This window comes from Scleropages formosus, chromosome 22 (genome assembly GCF_900964775.1).
Source record: "Scleropages formosus chromosome 22, fSclFor1.1, whole genome shotgun sequence".
Classification (NCBI taxonomy): domain Eukaryota; kingdom Metazoa; phylum Chordata; class Actinopteri; order Osteoglossiformes; family Osteoglossidae; genus Scleropages; species Scleropages formosus.
Window position 1 is genome coordinate 5,671,098 of NC_041827.1, and position 21,365 is coordinate 5,692,462.

General features: G+C 40.9%; 3 protein-coding genes across 4 annotated transcripts; 1 reads left to right on the plus strand and 2 right to left on the minus strand.

The window, feature by feature from the left end:
• Positions 1-3,101: 3,101 nt before the first annotated feature.
• On the minus strand, positions 3,102-7,727 carry praf2 (PRA1 domain family, member 2). The gene is made up of 3 exons (XM_018725451.2): positions 7,539-7,727; positions 5,616-5,833; positions 3,102-5,298 (listed from the first exon to the last, which is right to left on the minus strand). Exons 1-3 carry the CDS (start codon positions 7,715-7,717, stop codon positions 5,159-5,161), a joined length of 537 nt encoding a protein of 178 aa, XP_018580967.1. The 5' UTR covers positions 7,718-7,727; the 3' UTR covers positions 3,102-5,158.
• A 2,904-nt stretch (positions 7,728-10,631) lies between these two features.
• timm17b (translocase of inner mitochondrial membrane 17 homolog B (yeast)) lies at positions 10,632-14,669 on the minus strand. The gene is made up of 6 exons (XM_018725468.2): positions 14,615-14,669; positions 13,904-14,003; positions 13,756-13,819; positions 13,489-13,617; positions 11,987-12,097; positions 10,632-11,745 (listed from the first exon to the last, which is right to left on the minus strand). The coding sequence occupies exons 1-6, from the start codon at positions 14,638-14,640 to the stop codon at positions 11,663-11,665; spliced, it is 513 nt and encodes a 170-aa protein (XP_018580984.1). The 5' UTR covers positions 14,641-14,669; the 3' UTR covers positions 10,632-11,662.
• Positions 14,670-14,774: 105 nt separating this feature from the next.
• On the plus strand, positions 14,775-21,348 carry pqbp1 (polyglutamine binding protein 1). 2 transcript variants are annotated; one of them, XM_018725241.2, is made up of 7 exons: positions 14,775-14,941; positions 15,458-15,548; positions 15,640-15,751; positions 17,088-17,188; positions 18,140-18,268; positions 18,789-18,852; positions 19,897-21,348. In XM_018725241.2, exons 2-7 carry the CDS (start codon positions 15,482-15,484, stop codon positions 20,045-20,047), a joined length of 624 nt encoding a protein of 207 aa, XP_018580757.1. In that variant the 5' UTR covers positions 14,775-14,941; positions 15,458-15,481; the 3' UTR covers positions 20,048-21,348. The 2 variants fall into 2 exon arrangements, with proteins under 2 accessions (XP_018580757.1, XP_018580758.1); XM_018725242.2 differs by having other exon boundaries at positions 18,143-18,268.
• The last annotated feature ends 17 nt before the right edge of the window (positions 21,349-21,365 follow it).

Genomic DNA, 21,365 nt, shown 5'->3' on the forward strand with positions numbered 1-21,365 from the left:
CGTAAATAAACAACACAGATGAATAAGATGAATAAGACGAAAAGCTATATAGTAACGTTATGTGGACTGTAACATAAAAAATGGAATATAAATGTCCTTGTTTTTTAATACGTTAGATGAGAATGGCTGCAGTGTGTCATAGGCGGTCTATACATGAATTCGAACCATCCACGAAAAGTACATTTGATGAGTTGGATTATCATTCACACTTGAGCGATTAGAGCGGTGCAACGATTAGAAAGAGATCTCCGGAGCAGAGCGGCAGCAATTCACGCCGCACAGGTGCGGCCTGGCCACGGCGGAAGCAGCGCGGTACGGGAACTGACCGCAAAGGAGACCTTGAGCGGAGCGACGGCGAAAAGCAAGCGGCCCAAGGGGTAAGAAAGAGGAGGGAAAGCGGGGATGCCGTGCCGCAGATCGCACGAGGAAACGCGGGAAAGACGGGACGGTGAAGTCGAGGAGGGAAATGAAGGAGACAGCTGTGACCTACTTCTTTGTGTAAGAAGCAGCGGAGCAGCAGAGGAGCTCTGGGATTCTGGCTCTCGCCTTTCTCACTTAGTACCTGTGGACAGGGAGCCGTGGGCAGACAATGCAGAAGAGCGCATCTCTCACTAGGCGAGCGAGCAACATACATCCTACTCTATGTGTGTGTGTGGCTGAAGTGCAAAAGGAACGGGAGCTATGGCGGAAAAGTGTATCCGTCACGTAAAAATCAACAAATAAAAGTGCGGATCATAAGAGCTCTGAAGTATTTTAGTGTGGGTCACTATATTACAGAGCATTTATTAGCTCCCGAAACGTAGAATCTATTTCAGTGCATCACTTTAAAGAGAGGAAAGAGACACTGCTGAGAGTGTAACAAAACTGAATTCTTAACTCTAAGTCTATAGTGTCATGAAAAGGCTCTTTTCTTAAGTTGTAGCTATGCACAGGGATAGTTTGATCTGTTTTGTTACAATTTTGTGTATATTACAACAACCATAACATCAACATCACCAACAACAACAACAACAACAACAATAATAATAATAATAATAATAATAATAATAAAAGGAAGAGACGCAGTTTACAAATTCAGTATAAACACAATACATAGGGGGTAATCATATTCCAATCTTAGAAAAGCTGAATTGTGCACTTAGCAAAGTCCTTCAGTAACTTTCCAAGCCTTGCAATGGGATTTGAAGCAGATCTCTTAAATTTTCCTGATAATTGCAGCTGGCTGCATTCAGTCAGGTATATATATGTCATCATTTTAAATATTTTTTTAATAAAACTATATATACGTGTATATACGGTTTTTACATTTATGATAATGATAAAGATACTTACTTTCTGTACTCATGTCCTTCTGCACCGCAGCTCGTTCGCGAGTCACGTTATTCTGTAACGTTTCTCTCCGAAATTAACTTCCGAAATAGATTTCATTAAGAAAGTTTGCAGCATGAGACATCTCCTCGACACAACTATTTAGAAAAGAAAATAACTTCACGTGGTTTTCATGTCTCTCCTTGTCGTCCAGATAAAGTTTTTAGCTTCAAGTTTCCTGCATGACCTGTTGAAATCACAATTACGGAACAACCAAGCACGATAATTTCAACAAAATCACAGCAACACTCATTTCATCGGAGGTGCCAAACAGAAGTAAAGCATTTAGAAATGTTCAGACACAGAGTCTCTAATGTCCTCCCTTCCATTGCCTGTCTCAGCACTAATTAGACATTAGCCTGGGATTAAGAGACAAACCGAGTTGCTTAACAAGGATGACCACCTGCAAGGTGGGGAGGGTGTGTGGGGGCAGGCTATATCTTAAATCCATCCAGCATCAAGATGAAATTGCACAAAACTTGTTTGATTATTGCAAATATAACATCATAAAGGGACAGCTACTGATATATGTGTGTATTCAAATGCAAGACTCTGGTTACGTCCTACAAAAGCATCAATAGAACTGCTCCCAGATACCTACTAGACCCAACCATCCGCTACACCCCAGCCAGACTGCTACGCTCCTCCACCTCTGCCCACTTGGTGGTCCCATGCACAAAAGGTGCAAAAGCACGAAGGACCTCCCCCCTCTCACTCAGAACTGCTGAATCCCTGTTAAAAAGGGTCTTAAAACTCACCTCTTCTGGACTCACTTTGCCCATGATCTTATAAGTTCATGTAATACGTAAATGTTCATGCACTATAACTTTGAGATCATACCTATTAAACATTGTATAAACCTTCATGCAGCTACTCCTGTAATGTAACATAAATGTACATATACATATAACATACACACATATATTATTACTAGGAAGGTGATCAGGAAACGTGGATATTCCAGTCAAGTTTTATGCAGCTACTCGTGTTATGTACATTGGTTCATATGGTTCGAAAGTAACAAACTAAGTGCACTTTAGAGTCACGCGTCTGCATCTAAGTGTCTCTTTCTCCTAATGTAATGTACACATTGTATTTTCTACGGGATGTACATCGTTTTGGAGAAAAGCGTCTTAAACGAATAAGTATAAATTTATACAGTAAGTGCAGGAAGCCAGAGGTAACAGATGACTTTATTTACTTTAACATGTTTAATATGTTTCAAAAGACAATGTAGTGCTCTATCTATATACACATATCTATGAGCTCTGTTAACTCTTGGAAATATCTATAACACTACAGACTCGCAAATACAACTGCAGGAGAATGTCTCTAATTTAGGGGTCCTGCTCTCCGGTGGGTCTGGGGTTCCAGTCCCGCTTGGGGTCCCTTGCGACGGACTGGCGTCCCGCCCTGGGTGTGTCCCCTCCCCCCCAGCCTAAGTAAAATGTGTTTTAATTTACTCTCCATGTCACAGAGATCTGGTTCTTCTAGAACATACAAACTGACAGAAACCCAAGCGAGTGAGCACGACAGTTACGCCATCGAACAAAAATAAGACACGTGGAGAGCCCTTGTCGTACTGGAGGACTCTTGGCTGTAGCGCCGGTCCCGAAGTGGCCCAGGGAGGTCCGCGCTCGCCCCGGCAGCTGCACCGACGTCGGCAGAGTTTGCACTCCCGGGGGAAACCTTCTCACACGGGACACTCGAGACACACAGGGACTACGCAGGAGTTCTGCAGAGCTGGCACTTTATTCATTGGATCGATGAACACCAATACGGCTCGCAAAACATCGGCACATATTCATGAACCAAACTTAAAATTGGCACAGTATAAAAGGCACACAAATCCGAAGACATAAAGACTCGAAAGCTTGATGCAAAGAAGATTTTTTCCAATGAGAAAAAGGCTGAAAATTGTACTATGAAAGCGATTGTAAATCATCCACAACCAATCCTTCATTCTAAGTACAGTAGCTGTACAATATTATTTTTACCCTCTTTCTCCGAATGTAATCACAGCCAACGCAACTTGGATAAATCTGATTTGAAAACAGGGTATACTTACGTTACTCTGACTGAGTAAGCCTTCATCAAACAGCAAAGACTTTATTATTTTATTTTAAATTTTATATGCCTGGAACAAGTATATCTAACACAAAATTAACCAAACAGCTGAAAATGGGAGTAGTTATGATATCCTTCCTTTTTGGTGACACATTACTGTGCAGACAACCATCAAAACTATTTATTTGGTCCAAAGAACACAGATAACTTTACTCAGTATTTATTCTAAGGTTACAAAATGTAAAATATCACATAAGGTGAACATTTGTAACTCAGTTTCTGACATCTTTATCTTTCAGAGTCAAGAGGAATGTTTCTGAAAAAATTGTTTGCGATGCGATGAATATTTTAAAGAGATGAGATGTTGATGTTTCCTATGTATGACACAGCATCCAAGCATTAAATAACGACAGGAAAGATAAACATTCTTCATATTCAGGTATCCATTAAGGACTAATAGCCACAGCATGAATCTGACAGACATATTAATTCCTCTTTTCTTTTTATTTCAGCTGTCAAATATGCATGTATGACAGATCCTGCAGCCTCTTTCTTCATTTTGCTTTTAATGAATGGTTAGTCTATAAATCTGCTTTACCACTGTCTGCATTAACATATTTTACGTATGACTACGCACTCATTTTTAATCCAGGTCCTTGGGACCCACTATTCACCCTATTACGGCTCTTGACTGTGTTCTTCTCATCAATCTTACTACGACTTGATAAAACGTTCCTGTCAGTCTTTGTGTTGTTTTGGAAGAATGTCTGCAGTAAAAGAAAAAAAAAAAAAGAATTTAAAAAATAAGTGTTTTTTGTTTTCATGTGAATTTTATCAATTCATAATTGCCAATAAAATATAGTTATAATTAAATGGCAGCCTAATTTTCCAAATTTACACAACTTTTACATTTATCGGATGCTTTTTTCCACAGCGACTTGCATCTACCTACAATGATTTAGGTACTGGAGCAATTTAGGGTAAGTACCTTGCTCAAGGCTACTACAGCTGGAGGTGGGATTCAAACCTCGGACATTTGGATCCAAAGGTAGCAGCTCCAACCACTACGCTACCAGCTGAAACCAGAAAATGTTTGCTAATTATGTTTAAGCTGAAAACAATCTGTTGCTTTCAGATTTCAGCGGATTTAGCATTTCTATGAATATTTTGATATATAACATCTCACCGAGGCCTTAAACAAAGATTTGCCGGAACCACATCCGGCCCAAGCGCTGGGCCTCCAGCACCACATCTGACAAAACCGGCTCTAGAAAACACCATAAAGGATCCCACCCCAGGCCAACAAAAGCCAGTTCTGCTTACGTTACGTACATATCACAATACTCAGATATTATTTCAGTTGCCTCGGAAATCACTTTACGAAAAAAAAACCTGTTTTCTTGTATTTTCCAGAGCAAGTTGAACTATTTACCACAGATAAGTGCAAAACATGCTTTACAAGGAGTGTGTACTAAGCCCTGTATACAAAAGAATGATTACTTATGACATTATCTAACCGACATTTCTGCAGAAATTAAGTTTTCAACACTGGAGAATAACTATTTGAAAATACTTAGTGCCTAAACTCCTGCCCAATGTCATAGGCATCATACATATGAAGTCTTTAAAACTGGCCTATATAACTGGACACTGAGACCATTCATTGTAACCGGTCACCAAATTCCTTCCACCTTGGTCGAACCTCCCATATGCTCCCTCTCCCCTACGACCCTGCCTCCTGCTCCTGTCCCAGCGCCTCCAGAAGGAGCCCCATGGGTGTTCTCTTGAGCCCAATGCTCTCCAGCTTGTTCTCCAGCTTATTCTTCAGGCTACGCAGCCGCACCGAGGCATGGATCAAGACCACTGGAAGAAGAGGATAAAGACAGACAGCGGACAGTTCGGTTTCCTTTACATTGTTCATTCATTCGGTCCACTCCCCAGTCAAAGCACACGGGCAGGAAAAATAAATCTTGTACATAATAGATAATGTATTAACTTAGTATGCATAATTTAGCTGGCACTACCTGAGAACAGATGATGTACATCAGGTAGTGCCAGCTAAGTTATCAGATGTAAGGACTGGTTAAACCCCATTAAATTAATCATAAAACCAATACGGTGCGGCCTGATGGGAGATGGCGAAGAAAAGAAGAGAGTGTGGCGATGTAGGGAGTGCTTACGCAGTATGGGGAAGGCGATCCCGAAGAGGAACACTGCGACGCCACCAAGCACAGTGAGGAACAGGTAGCTCGCCCCGAGGATGGCGGTGAGGGAGAGGGACGGGTGGGTACGGCGGAAGCGTCTGACGCTGGCCTGATTCTCCGCTGCCCACACAAAGCCCAGGAAGGCGAGCGTCACCACTGTGGCACCAAGGAACAGCTGCATGGGCTGGACATACCTGGAAGGAGACGGAAAATGTCCACGCGTTTTAAATTAAGGCTACATTTGAAGAGAAATTTTTTAAAAAAAGCAGGAGATATGTGGAGAACATGAGCGGGCTGGCCGGACAACGCCGCAGCGCTGCGGAAGAAAGGTCAGCGTAGAGTGTACTTCTAAGGAGGCTCAGGTCCTTCGATTTGTGCAGGAAGCTGCTGGAGATGTTCTACCAGTCTGCTGTGGTCAGTGCACTTGCTGCAGCCACCCGGGAAAGCAGATTTATTTCAGTTCCATCACAGCACTGACAATGGAGCCCCTAGAGGTGGAGGGAGAGAGGAGGATGGTGGCAAAATTGGAGGCCATCATGACCAATTCTGCCCATCCCCTTCACAGAGAACCACCCTGGAGCGCTTTTGGCGACTGGCTCGTTCAGCCACGGTGGACCAGGAAGTGCTACGGAGCGTCTTTTCTGCCACCAGCCATCAGGAAATACTATGACTCTTCCTCCCAATGAGGCCCACCTCACCTCTGCTCAAGTTGGGACAGTTTTTCAGGTGTTGTTAATTCCAGCTAATGGTATACTCACACACACACACACACACACACACACACATTGTCTGATACCGCTTGTCCCAAGCAGGGTTGCGGCGAACCAGAGCCTAACCCGGCAACACAGGGCATAAGGCTGGTGGAGGAGGGAACACACCCAGGACGGGACGCCACTCCATTGCAAGGCACCCCAAGCGGGACCGGAACCCCGGTCAAACCCGCTGCACCACCGGGCCCCCAACGGTATACCGTCCCTGCTAATTTATATTTAACTTCATTTATTTCACTTATATTGCAGCTATTTGTATTGTCTGTGTACACCTTTGGGTCGTGTCTGTATGTCTCCGTATCGGCCGCTGTAGGCAAACGAATGTCCCCCACAGATCAATAAAGTATCGATGTATGTAAGCATTTGTCAATCAGACCACGCGAGCAGTAAACACAGCACAGTGCTCAGTAACTACAGTAACAGCCCAGATCGGCATGTCAGCAGTCCCCGCTGAGTCAGCAGCTCTTGGTGACTGATGTCAACATATTCATTGATCCGATGAAATAATTTCCAATACATTTACATTTATGTCCGTGATTTATCAGACTCTTTTCTCCAAAGCACTTCCAACAGAGTATGTAGTGTGAGACCACACACCACACACTTATTCACCAGTTACACTGCTAGATACGCTACTTACAAATAGATACAACACAATTTCTTAATGTTGCGACTGATGTAACTTACTTATGCTACAGTGTATCCCTGCTACCGCCGAGCCACACCTCCATTCTATAGTAGTATTTAATTGTCCGATTCTGAGGGGGGGGATTCAATCACACATACGAGGGAGGGAGGGAGAGGGACACCGCACTGAGGGGGGTAACGCAATACTCTGCCTGGGGACACGTCCGTCGCCGCTTCCCGAATCCCGGGGGATCAAATACAGCTCAGGAACGTGACGTCTTGTTTCTAACAGCACGTTATGATCCAAAATAAATATTATATGTGAGTGAATGGACACTGGCGAAGCACACACATGCCACGAGCTGATCTGAGAGCTAAAACGAACAGTAACGTTGGAGAGGAGGTACGATGGATGGATGATGGAGACACAGCCCTTCTGCTTCTATGGGTCCGCACTGACTGGGACACAAGAACAGCGCTCCGAACGGAACGGCGCCCTTACCCGACTACAGCGAGGAAAATAATCACCGACAGGAAATAGTTGGACTGGTAATAAAGCAGGTTGTTGATGATCCGGTTGTTCAATCGCTCAAAATTCCGGATATCTGGCACAGCAAACCGTGCCGACCCTAAAATAAAATCATCCAGGGACCGGAGAGGTGGAGGCTGCACATCTGCCATCGTTGGAGAGTGAGACATGACTACAATTCCCAGAATGCAACGCAAAAAGGGAGGGAATACCTGCTTTCCCACAAGTCACTGTGGCATTGAAAGAAGTCAGAAGTGGCGGGCGATTTCTACTTATTATAAGTTTTGGTGTAGCTGAAGGATACACTGTATTTTTAAATTCTACGAATCGGAGCGAGATAAAATTGAACTCTATCAATTAAAGCCACATAGACGAATTACTTAAAAAACTATTATCACACTGTTTTTGTATAATTTGTATTTTTGTACTCCAACTCCAAGGCAAGTTGCTTTAGAGAAAAGTGTCAGCTACGTAAATATTTACATTTATTCATTTAGAAGGTGCTTTTCTCCAAAACAACGTACACCTCAGAGAAAAATACAATGAGTGCCTTACATCATAGCATAATGGCTTTATGTATATAACATAGGTTATGAAATGCATTAATTGTCAGCAGTGACCAGTGCAGGGCTGCAGAGTTCTGGAGCCTATCCTCGAAGTAAGGGCTGTGAGTCCTCAATTTCACCTGAAACGTGTCTGGGGCACTGACTTCTACCGTGTACTTACGTTAAGCTATTTCCAATGATTATCTACCCATTTATACAGCTAGGTAATTTTTCTGGGCAATCTAGAGTAAGTACCTTGCTCAAGGGTACTACAGCTGAAAGTGGGATTCAAACCTACAACCTTTGGATCCAAAAGGAGCAACGCTAACCACTACACTATCAGCTAGCCCATAGATGTAAATGTAATGCGTAAATATTCTGTGCCCATATACATAAACATGCTCAATGAACCTTGTGCATTGACTTGCATACATATGAGATAATGTTCTGCAGAAGAGTCAATGGGATGTGGGCTTTTAATGAACTGGAGCCAAATTAGTTGAAGAAGGCAGAACCAGATGTGCAACTGCAGCCGAGAGCATGGATCACAGGAGCGTAATGCATAGTGGGACAGAAGATGGTAATGGAGAGGGTGCTACACAGGAATTAAATCTGAATTGTCCTCTTGTGAAATATACTAATGTTGTGGTAAAAACATCAGGTACAGAACACTTACCAGCAGTATACATGACCTCGGTCCTCTCAGCACCCCCATGCACTTCCACACACCTGTTTTCACAAACAGAATATTCTAGAAGAGGAGAGTGGCTCCAGAGCCCACCCACTTATAATGTAAGGGCAGTGCACCCCGAGCAAACTGTTGGATGGCATGCATTGCATAACATTACTGACATTAGGGTACTTTTCATGATTTTCATTTTTCACTCATTGGATTTTTTGGATTGGTTTTAAATCTGTAGTTTACGCAACAGTTTCTGCTATCGAACATGAAGCAGACAAGTTATTAGCGAAATAATCAAATCCGTGACTAGTTGTGCAAATATTCTAAGATTAAATTTGTCTCCTATGTGACCTTTATCATTATAAACACAAAACATCTTGAGATGCAGTAGGCTACTGATGAAGTACTGCACTACAGTTCTCACATGCTCTGTTAACAGATGTACTAGCACCCTTTGGAAGAAGAATGCCTGTTAAGAGTTTTGGAGGAATGAGAAGGAAGGGATCCATGTGCAATTTGCATCATCTTGTCAATCCTAGGCTCCAAGGTATCAGCGTCTACCCCCAAGTCAGCCAGTGTTGTATCAGTACTGCATCTCTTTATGACTTCTGCTCATAACAACCCCCTGACCCTGTCCCAGTTGGTGACATGTTAGCACTGACCCTCAGTCTCTGTCCCAGCTTGTGTGTGGTTTTGGTGTGCAGGTGGTTCCTAGATGAACAAGATGAGCAGATTACACCCAGTCACACACATAAAACTTTCTAGTTAGACAAGTTGACAGAAGCTCATAAAATCTGAGTCACACTGATGTAAGATCTTTTCCCTTCACCCGCTAAAACACTTTATTTGCACTTGCAGATAAAGTAGAATGTAGTTTTAAGTATTATGGGGTTAGAGAAACTAAGCACAAGGTGTGTGTCTAATTCTGAAAGAGAACATATTTTATATCACAATGTATTTAGTAATTACTTCTGACAACTGCAAAAACTTAAGCGTTAAAATGTTTTAATGATCTACAGAAAATCAAAATACTGTAAATATTTTCTGAGAGAACTTTTTTCCACTTGGGTCCTGCAAGATTAACATCTAATCCAGTTGCTCAATATATTTACTGATAATTCTGCAAATAACTAGCATGCTGTATATTACTACTACTACTACTTCTCAACTAATCCTGGAGTTACAGGGCATTTTAACTGTATCATCCTTTTTCTCATCCCTCCAGATACTGACAAGCACTGGTTTTCAATTTCTTGAATAAAAATTTTAAGAGGTTTGCTTGTGAACAGAGCCTAACTAACAGTGTTTTCCTCATGGAGAGTTACATTAAGAAAATACGATTTGGGGTCCCATTCTAGTAGTCTCATAACTACTTTTGTTACTGCAATGTAGCAAATTTATTCTATCCAACACAGCTCTGGCACGACAACAAAACACATTTAGAACATGAGAATGTTTTATGACAGTAAAACTGCAGAGATCCAGATTGCCCAGAAGTAGATTTACTCCGGAAACAGATGGCAGCGAATGTCTTTGTACTTGGAATTCTGTTAACCTGCACCATTAAACAAGTCTCCATTCAGCCACCGGATCCGCCATTCACAGTCTTTTTGATAAAGTGAAACCTGTATTTGAGGATACACTCCACAACTATGAGAACAATTACCAAACTATTATCAAAAAAGCATTTCAGATATTTCAAAAACAGAAGATGCTGTTATTGGGAAAGAAAAACTTACACTGTTAGCACTAGAAAACGCTCCCTATACACCGTACATAATTGAAATCTGACAATGCATAAGCATAACCATTTTTGTCAGACCTTGATATGTAGGGGCCAAATCACATAAGTAGTGTGTGCTACTGTATAACGAACTGAACTGTAACACCACAACACAACAGCACTGGTCACACCATTAAAACAAATTAAATACTTTATTTCAGAAAGTGTTCTGTAAAATAAATAAGTCAAATTTGCTATCCCTTAAATGCTTTTGCTGATACTGTTCTGAAAAGCAAAATGCTATTATCTATTTGAAGAAGTCACAAAAAGAGAAAGAATGAGACAGATATAGATATAGAAGTAGAAGTGATATGAGGGACAAGACCTCAAAGCAGAGAATACAGGTAGGTCTAGAGGAGATACAGAGCAGGATGGAAATGAGAACTGCAATGGAGGAGCAGATTAAGAAGCAAAAAACTGGAAAATACTGCTAAATTGCTAGATGCAGCTTGACTGCTTTGATCACCCAAGTTGCTTCACATAACTGTTGCATTCACAAATTACCCTCATGTTTCCTCCTCTAAGGTGACAGAAAACAGGAACACCACTTTCAATTTGGTAGTGTGTCCGTTTCCAGAACAACAGCTTCATTATGATCTGAAAGTATTTTCCTCCATTGTGATTTTCTTCCTGAGTGTGAACAGGTTTTCAAGTCATGATTCTGTTACGTGAACGTGGGTCAAGTTCGTAAATATCCCCGCAAAACAAATGCTCGGTCCGTCGAAGCTTCACAGCTGAATTTGTGTTAACTCCACACTGAATATTCAAGATTAAAAATGTATTCTCTGAAAACCAGCGATCAGTTTGTAATGTGTATTTTAAAGAAACAAATTCAAAATACTAATATATATTTGTATATATACAGAGTCTCAGAAATACAAAGGTAAAAATGAATTGCAATCTGCCGGTGGAAAAAAAAACACCCATTCAACTTTACAATTTTACGTCAAAAAAGCGGTCCAGAAAACACAGTTCTGACATTTTTGGGGTTCTCTTCATACATCAGCATGTCTCTGAAGGCTCAGGTGGATCATAATCACCTCCTTTTCGATGTTTCCTGGCTGAGATGATGCTGGGTTCCACACCTCTATTGGTACTGTCCAAACCCACGGTGGCTGTGGTTTGCATCTTTTGGGGGAAGCTGACTTGGGTCCTCCACCAAAGGATTTGCTGGGCCCAGGATACAAGACTAATTATTCCTGTGTAGAAACTCACAGAATGCTTTATATTCCTTATCCTTGCTGTCAAGCATCAGCAGTTCGCCAATCCATTACCCAAGGCTATGATGAGCACAAAAAGAATTACTGCTGTGGTTCGTTCAAAAACTCTCTCTTATGGAGGCAATAACTGTGAGACTGTAAGACCTCTAAAACCAGCAACCTCCAAATTGAATTTTCTTATCCACACTTACGGTTCTGGAACTGCTGTGCAGTGTATCTGGTCAGCAGGATCCCAACACCTTCAATAAGAGCCAGGAGAACCCCACCAACCATCGCTGAACCCACCATAGCCAAGGGTCCACCTGAAAATATGACAGCAACACCACAGCAGATTCAGTGCTGGGTTTAAAAAGTTTGATATGGCTGCAGAGCGATGCCTATAATAACGCTTTTGCATTCTTTTACATCCAGTAAAGATGAACCCCTCATATAGGTTACAGAATCATCCACACCATGGTGGAACTGCTTCAGTTAATGTTTGGTTGGTTAAAAGTACTATGACTCAGACTAAATACATTTATCCCTTGTTAACCAGTCCTATTCTGTTCCCAAAAACTGACTGAATATTGAAAAACCGGATAGTGAAAATACTTATTTCATAAATTAAAATTCATTCCAACCCCATCTCCAGTTCACCACAAAATCACCCTAAATGATCCCTGAATAAAGTAAATAGTTGTGTAACAGGTTAAAAGACAAAGAGCATTATTTAATAACATGATTATAAACACCATATTTCATAAACTTTGTGTACTGTTGTATATGGTTGAAATGACAATAAAGCCTCTCTTGACTCTTGACTTGATTGGCTTAAGGAAGGAAAAGGTGGCGGCGTTAGGCGAAAAAGCGTGAGGCGGGGATGGTGGCAGAGATTGAGGCAGAGGGTGACAGTTTTAACTTTTACTTTTCCATGGCATCGCAACAGCGCATGGTTAAAAAAGTGATCAGAAGTGAGACGGTACAGATCAGACTGAAGGAGTATATAAAATAAACGGTGGAACACACCTATAGACAAACCATAAACCAGGAGCACTGGGCAGTATTTGCTTCAATCCAGCTCTGCAGTTCAAATGCTCTAGTCTTCCAATTGTCTAATTAAAGAGCATTACAGCACCTGACCGCACCACAACGCCCTCTGCGGCTGATAATCCCAGCGTGGCCATGCTCCTACGTGCTGCAACTGCATATGCAAGCCAGACTTAAACTGAGAGCGCTGGTACCAGTCTCACAGTGTAGTGTGTCTCCCAGTCTCTCTCACACAGCTGCTTAGTACAACTTTCAAATGTAGTCTGAGTTTATCACAATAGACCAAGTATTGCTGGCCTGGCCTGGATTGGATGAATGAAAATCTAAAGTGATTAATGATAGGTGGTATTAAAAATAGCAGACTGGATATGTGGAAAACTGGCTACTGAGAGACTAAATATTGGGGGGGGTGAGCGTAATGACCTTTTTGGAAAATCAGGTAGTATTGTGTTCGCTTGAGTTTAAAATTAGTAGCCTTGTGATCTTAGAGGCCTTGGAAACAGCAACAAAAATAACAAATCACTGTTTTTAACACTTAGAATTTAGATATACTTTGTGGTGTTCTGATATACTTACTTTTATCTTTTGCACTTTAAAAAAAAATGAATATTTCTGAAACAGTGAAAATAAGAGCAGCACAAAGGGGAGGTGCAAAGCCCTGACTCACTTCGTGCTGCCAATACTGCCCCAGTCATGGCTCCACTGGTGATGGAGTTCCACGGGTCTTCTTTACCCCGCAGACGGACTAGCCCACAATCTATAGTGGAGAACAGCCCGCCCCACACTGCAAAACTACCTTTCAAAGGGAAAATAGAGAAGGTTAAACCTGCTTCAAAGTTGTAAACCACCCTAATCTTACAAAGCCAAACAAGTGAACTCATAGGATCTGTTAAAGTACATCAGAAGCTCAGAAAGAATTCACTATACTACTCACCTCCAATCTGTGGAGCTCGTATTCTTATAGCATTGGCACTGCCTCTCAGCCGATGCCGCACTCCCTGTACAAAGACGGACAGCAAATAGCATCAGTCCAAGATACTCAGCTCCTGTGTAAAAGGGGAGGCAGAGAGGCAGCAACTCACCACAGGTGCATTCCGGAAGCCTTTCACAGCCTGGAAAACACCCCCTCCTATGGCTCCCATGGTAAATGCACCCCCACAGTCATCTACTATTCGCCATGGGCTGTACAGGAGGAGGAAGACAGAGGGAGGCAAAATCATGTGGAGAAGAGCATGAGGACAGGGGAAATGGGATCAAAAAGTAAACACAGGAGTATTTATTCGCATGTGACAATACAAGGGGATCCTGTGCTAAAATAAGTTTAAGACAACGTGGCAATTCTATAACAGCATCATTTGTTGCAGTATAAATACCAAATTATTTGCTTACTTAGACTAAGTCTTAGTTAGTGGCAGCCCTGCGTGCATGCACCTACGACTGAATTAAATGGTTTCATAGTCATACAGTACCCTATCCTTCATATTTTATGAAGCAGGTATTTTAGCTGTTTTCATATCTTCTGTAAATGTATTTACGTGTCACTGTCACTTTTTGAGGTTGTCCCCAACAGGTACAAGGACATGATCGATGCAAACACTGACACAGAGAGAGAATACGTCAAAAACTCAACTGCAGTGCAGGGCCGAACGAAGAGGATATGAAATTTAAATAGACTCTCTGGTAATAAAAAGCACCGTGTCCAGAAATGCTCGGCACTCCTACATTACAGTCTATGTGTAACAAAAAGAACTGCCGACACACTCCAAAGACACTAAAATTGTGAGTTACTTTACCAAGGCTCACGGACGTATTCTTCCATTGTTGATTGCTGACGTCAGGCGTATGTCGTATTTCGCATGAGACGGAAGTAGAGCCAACAGAGACTGCGCACACGACCCGTCACGTTCGGAGCAAATCAAAACGGAAGGATCGCCGCTGTTTCTAATAGCGTCATCAAAAGTCGACTTGAATGCTCCTACGGGAAAGAAGTGTAATTGCGCTGCAGCTGTAAAAATGTAACGGTATATTTTTGCTAATTTTGATTTGGAAAAAAATAAAAACTACTAAAGGGCTGCTTTTTGGATTTTTTTTTCCCTTCCGAGCAGTTTTCCCTTGACTTGGTAAGTACGGCGGGTGGCGCATTGGCATAGTTTTCCTCAGTCAGTGGTTACATCGATCTTCCGACCAACGACGACGAGTTTGGAGTTGCGAGTGTTTCTTTCAGCTGCTCTTTCTGCCTCATTTGTTGTGCGTAAACCCATGTTAAGTAGCTGCTTGAGCCTACTGTTTCAAATGTCTTGTTTCACATGCATTATAACGTGGGTTGTGTGTGTAGCTGTGAATTTTAATTAAAATAGTAAATATCGAGAAATAATTGTGTGATAATGTCGTGTGCAACTGGGGCGGGCAGTATTCATTTCTCCTGATTCACGGCAGATTACCTCAGATAGATTTTCTCTAAGGGAGCAAAATAAGTTGAAATTTGTTGCCCAAACCCCAAAATCTTTGAAAAATAAGAAGAGGAGTGGATGCTAAGAAGCTGTGTTTGTTTCCACCTATTCTGCACCCAAGCTGTGTGTGTCACTCACTGTGTGACAAGAGTGCTCTATAAAAATGAATTTAATTGAATATTACAGGTAGTTTTTTCAGTCTTGGAGAAGATGCCCCTGCCTCCAGCCCTGCTGGCCCGTTTGGCCAAGAGAGGAATCCTAAAGCACTCAGAACAGGGTGAGTTGTGGCCCCATTGAGCTGAGGTGACCAGCCTCTACGACGTGCCTTTTCCATGTTCCCACTGCGACTTTTTCCTTTACTTTCCTAGAAGCTGAAGAGGAGATTATTGCTGAAGACTATGATGACAACAATGTGGACTATGAAGCCACCAGATCTGAGAATTTGCCACCAAACTGGTACAAGGTGTTCGATCCTGTCTGGTAAGATATTGGGTGTGTTTGCTGCCACCTTGTAGGTTATTTGTCGTTTGCCAGAAACCATGTCGCTCCCCCTCTTGCTTGAGTTTTTCACCCTCACTGACACATCTGCCTGTGTGTATTACCCTTTGTCTTTACTCTACAGTCTAGTAAAATCTGTTATGGCTTGTCTTAATACTGTATTAGAACATTACTGAGCACTGATATATTCAATACACATAAAAACATGACAAATTACACCAATGTTTCACATAATGAGTTCATGCGTTCTGTGAGATCACCCTGTTTTGCACATTTCTCTTTTGAGGGTGTCACGTTCTCATTATTTGTCATGGGGGGGGAGCAGGTCCAAGATGGAAAATATACCTAATAAAATTTACGAAAATACCAGGTATTAAAAGATATTTCTAGCTTGTCTTCGTTACACATTTCACTCATTACATTGCATATTTCATTCACTTAATATGAACAAGTGCTTGTCAAATGCAGGTTTGTGGTGGTCCGGAGGCTGGCTGCAAAAATACGGTGTGAGACAAGGTAGAAGCTGGGCAGAGATGTTTTGATTCAAAGATGGTTATGACATAGATCACTGCCTGTGTCTTTCACTCTGTAAAGCACAGGGGCACTATGCTGTTAGAAGTGCTGTGTAGCAGCAACAAATAGTATAGCAGTTAGAGCTGCAGCCTTGCACTTGAAGGTCCCACGTTCGAATTCAACCAGCCCCTGCAGAAGTCCTGAGCAGGGAGCAAATAACCCTAAACTGATACGGTAAAAGTGACCTTTCTGTATCAGTTGGTAAATAATTGTATGCGTAAACCTGTAAGTTGCTTTTTTTTCAAGTTAACACTCATCTACAATGTTATTAGTTGTAATTGACATAAAATGTGTTTTTTAATGTAGAATTATAGATTTATATAGACAGTCGCTGGCACTTGGACCTCCGGAGGTTTTCTTTTCTTCCTTGACTTTCGCTTGGGAGTTTTTTTGTTCCTTTCCTCCATGGCCAGTAGGCTTACTTACAACTTTAATAACTGCATTGGTGATGTAGTACTCTAGTATATAGTCAACTGTCTTATTTGTTTGTCTTATAAATTGAACTGAATATTTCACATGAAAGTTTGAATACACTGTACTAAGACATTGAAATTATATAATAAAAACAGTTTTCTGCTTTTATGTATTTTAGTTCTTTTTCATTTACATTTATTCATCTAGCAGATGCTTTTGTTCTTTTGTTATTCTGGTTATTTCTAGCCACTCATATGGTCTTTTGTTCTTTGATGTAGTTTTTAAACATGAAGTAACATGGTTTGGGGTTTGTTCTTTGTTCTCCCTGCAGTGGTCTTCCCTATTACTGGAATGTGGAAAGTGACCTGGTGTGCTGGCTCTCTCCAAATGATCCCAGTGCTGTTATTACCAAGGCAGCCAAGAGACTAAGAGGTATCATTCTAGATACTAGTTTAGGGTGTACAGAAGTCATCACCAAAATTGAAGACCCTGAAGGAATTTAATTGAAGGAATAGTTGTGTTTTTGGACTGTAGTATCAGTGTTTGATAAGTATCACAAAATGGCATTTTTAACATTCACTCCTGCTTTTGTCCATGATGCCAGCAATACTTTCAAACCAGAATTAGCTCCAAGTCCGTTGCAACATAATTAGTAAACCCATGTAGTGTTTATAATAGTAGTTCTGAATCCTAGTCCTCATGACTAGCTGTGTGTGCCGGTTTTATATTTGAACTTATTTTGCATATTTGATTAAGATCTTAAATAAATTGGATGCTTGAAAGCACATTAAACCAAATGTTACTCCAGTACTCGCTGTAATTATCTGTTGTTTCAGAAGGAATCTGTTGAGGATTTGTGCTAATAAAATTAATGTTCCTTTTTATGGCAGTCAGTTGCTGTTAATGTTGTTCTTGAATAATTTAAATTTGTCAAACATAAGAATAATGGAAGATGAAGTAAATGTTGATTAACTGAAATCTTATGATTTTTGCATTTTACAAGGCAGAGATAAAAATATTGAACACAATTACACCTATTCCTGAAATCGCTCAGTTTACAGTTGTTTTAATTGCGTTATATATCGAATGCACTACTGCATCAAGGTTAATGAAAGCAGGTTTGTTTCTAACACAAATACCATGTTCTATGGCTTGCAGCATTTGACCATTCAGGATTACAGTTTGGTTATGTGCTTTCTTGGTCTAGAGTTGGTGACTGCAATGTTTTCGGCACAATTGAAACACAGTTAGCCACAGTCAAATTGGCTATTTGATGGCTTTTTCGAGAGGTAGTGGTTTACCAAAAATATAGTAACCATTTCTTTCACTGTGGGATTCTAACCAAAAGCACTTTTTCTGCTTTCCTGTTCTTATTCCTTGCAGCAGAGATGGGAGAGGAATGGGGGGAGAGGCAGTTTGAGAAGCCGGAAAGAGAGCGAGACAGAGAGGAGATCAGGGAGAAGCGACTACAGCGCAGAGAAGAGAGTGCCCCCTACACCAAGAATAAGCGAGGTAAGTACTGTGATGATGTTAGAGTTATGGCAGATCCAGAGCAGTTTTTAGTTGCCTTTCTGTTAGCAACTGAATTACACCTGCAGTACCAGTTGTACAGTACTGCTTGAAAGTATCTGAACCCTAGAGGAATGGTCATTATTCTTGTAAAAATTTAAAATAAACTTATAAAATCTAAACATTTTAAACTTCTTAAATTTATTTTTACACCTGCACTACTTTCGTGTTTCTGCTACACACGATTTCCTCTAAAGCAACATATGGAATTTGTTGGTATGGTTGATTGATGCCTTATATTAAACTTTTTAATGAATTGCAGCGTTAAGCAGCACACTTGGCTCTCAGGGATTGGGGTTTGCCATCTTTGATCCAGGCAGGTGTAGCCTACCAGTGAAAGATTTTTGGCCACAGTTGCAAAATGTGAAGTCAACCTGTTCATAGTATAACTCATCCTGTATCTTAGTATATACACAGTAGTTAATGATCATTCTTTTTTTCTCTCTCTACCTCTTGTTACCAGGGAGAGAGCGAAAGGATGAGGAGATGGACCCAATGGATCCAAGTGCTTACTCAGATGCTCCCAGGTAACCATTTCCATCCCACTGTTCCATTTTTCACTTTGTAATACGTAACATGTGACTAGAAACATCAAAAGCTGGATATTAGGAGACTTAATAATGGGGAACAAGTACACCCTTTTTTTCCCCCACAAAGTGGGTTTACTTGTCACTACAATAACACTGTTGTCCAGTTAAGCAGTCATTTTACTTTCACAGCAGGTAGTTTATTCACTGCCTTTGTCTTTTACTCTGTAAAGTATGTGAACAGTAAAACCAAATACACATATACCTTCTATTGCATATCACATTAACAGCCTCAACTGATCACAACCTTTGATTAACATAGATATAACTCATGGCTGAACTGATTCAGTACTATTATAAATTCATTTAACTCTTTCCTCTAAAGGGACTTGGTGTTAAGCTACTTAGAACAATTTATCCATTTATACTTTTACTGTAGCAATTCGAGGTAACTACTTTGATCAAGGGTGTTGCAGCAGGAGTGGGATTTCAACCTGGGTACTTGGAGTCCATAGAGAAATAAATTGTAAACTTGGAATCAAATGAGGATTGTCTAATGTCAGTCATTCATTAATAATGCTGTACAGCACTTATGACAGAGTATGAATGGTTTTTGGAGTAAAAACATAGGCAGTGAACTTCATTTCGTATTGCCATAAAAATCTTTCATTCAGGGTAGGCTGTGGACCTCTGTGACCCTTCATTTCACAAGCTGTTATTACTGATGAGTGAACAGTTGATGATACAAAACCAAAGGAGTAGCGACAAATAATTCTTACAAATATTAAAAAATATAGTGGTGGTGTCGTTATACAAAAACCTTAATTTGTGTATTTTAATTTTTGGTGACTTCCTTTCTGCAGAACAGGTTATTTTCTTTAAAAAGTGAATTTCCCATATGGTGATTTCACTGAAAAAAATTAACCCTATTAAGTGTGGATTGTGCACAGAGTTTGGAGACAGTGGCATGCAGTAACAACATAGGTGACTTCCAGATATGTTGTTTCGTGTTTGAGCACTTCACTCCCTGGCCATGTCTTTCAGGGGAACATGGTCAACTGGGCTGCCCAAGAGGAATGAGGCCAAAACAGGTGCCGACACCACAGCAGCAGGACCCCTTTTCCAGCAGCGGCCGTACCCCAGCCCTGGGGCTGTACTGAGGGCAAATGCGGAGCTTACCAAAATGAAGGAGTGAAGAGACCGCGTTTATGGTATCTACACCTGACACTGAAATGTCCCTGGACTGACACACATCCTAGTTTCAGGGAGGCCGGGAAAAAAAAAAAAACAGCAAAACTGAACTTTTGTATGACAGCTTCAATACCTTTGCCATATTTTATGTTAACAGGATAGCAATGGTAAATGTCTGGAGAAAAGCCAATCTGATGTAGATTTCTTTAATTTACCTAAATATCCCAGAGTAAATGAACCTTAGATTAAAAACAGACCTTTGGGGTGATGCATGTTCATTGGTGGTTCATTCTGAGGTTTGGGTGTCAGACCTACTGATGAAACCATACAATGTTGATTTATTCTTGGAAGAGTCTGATACCGTGTGTGTTTTTAATGCTAACTTATACATACACCACAAACAAGCCTATTCAAGTAGGAATTGGCACTTGGGGGCAAAAATGTCATTTCAGTATGACCATTTTTAAATTGATCTTGTTTACCAGTGGTTCTGTTTGCTTTAAACTAGCTGAACTTTGTCATTCCGCAGTGTTTTATTAAAATGAAGATGTTGAAACTGACCAAGAGCACAACATCTAACTTTGCTTCAAGAATCAATATCGATTTTCCAGTACCAGGTTGCTGATGATTGAGGGGGGGGAAAAAGACAAACACCTTGCAGTTCAAAATATTAGAACTTTTTTCCTGTAATCCTTGCAGAAAGGAGCACTCAGTTCTACAATTGCATAGTAAATGAGTTTTGATCTTGATCAGTTTTATTGCAAAAAGATACAATCCCTGTTGTAGGGGATATTACCACATGGACAAACATACAAAATGGACAATTACAATTTAAAATTTAAAAAAAAAAAAAAAGCATCTTAGTATCCCATTTCTTGCATTACCAATCCAGTGTGTAATTCCGGTATGGGACAATCTAAGACCAATTTTTTTTTTCCTGAAAGACATTTTGAAAATATTTTTAGGAGGCTTGCTTCTTCTGAGTTTGTACGATCAAGGAAACTAAATATCACTAACCCACTCAAACTTGCAAATATGCTCTACAACTTCTCAAGCTCACCTTGAGAGGCAAGTCACACTGGGATACCACAGCTCAGGGTCAAACTTTGACAAAAGTGCTCTTACCACTTCCTACTACTACAACAGTAATCCCTTTTATTTTGCACTGGGAAAATAGAAACTGATAGGTTCATTTCTTAATTTGCCACTCTGTATGGCCCCATTGGGGGGAGGGGAGGACAACTATATATGGTTGGCACAGAGGGTACATGTGCCCATATTTGGGCCTATTTAAAGGGCCTAAAACAGAGGACAGTGGCACC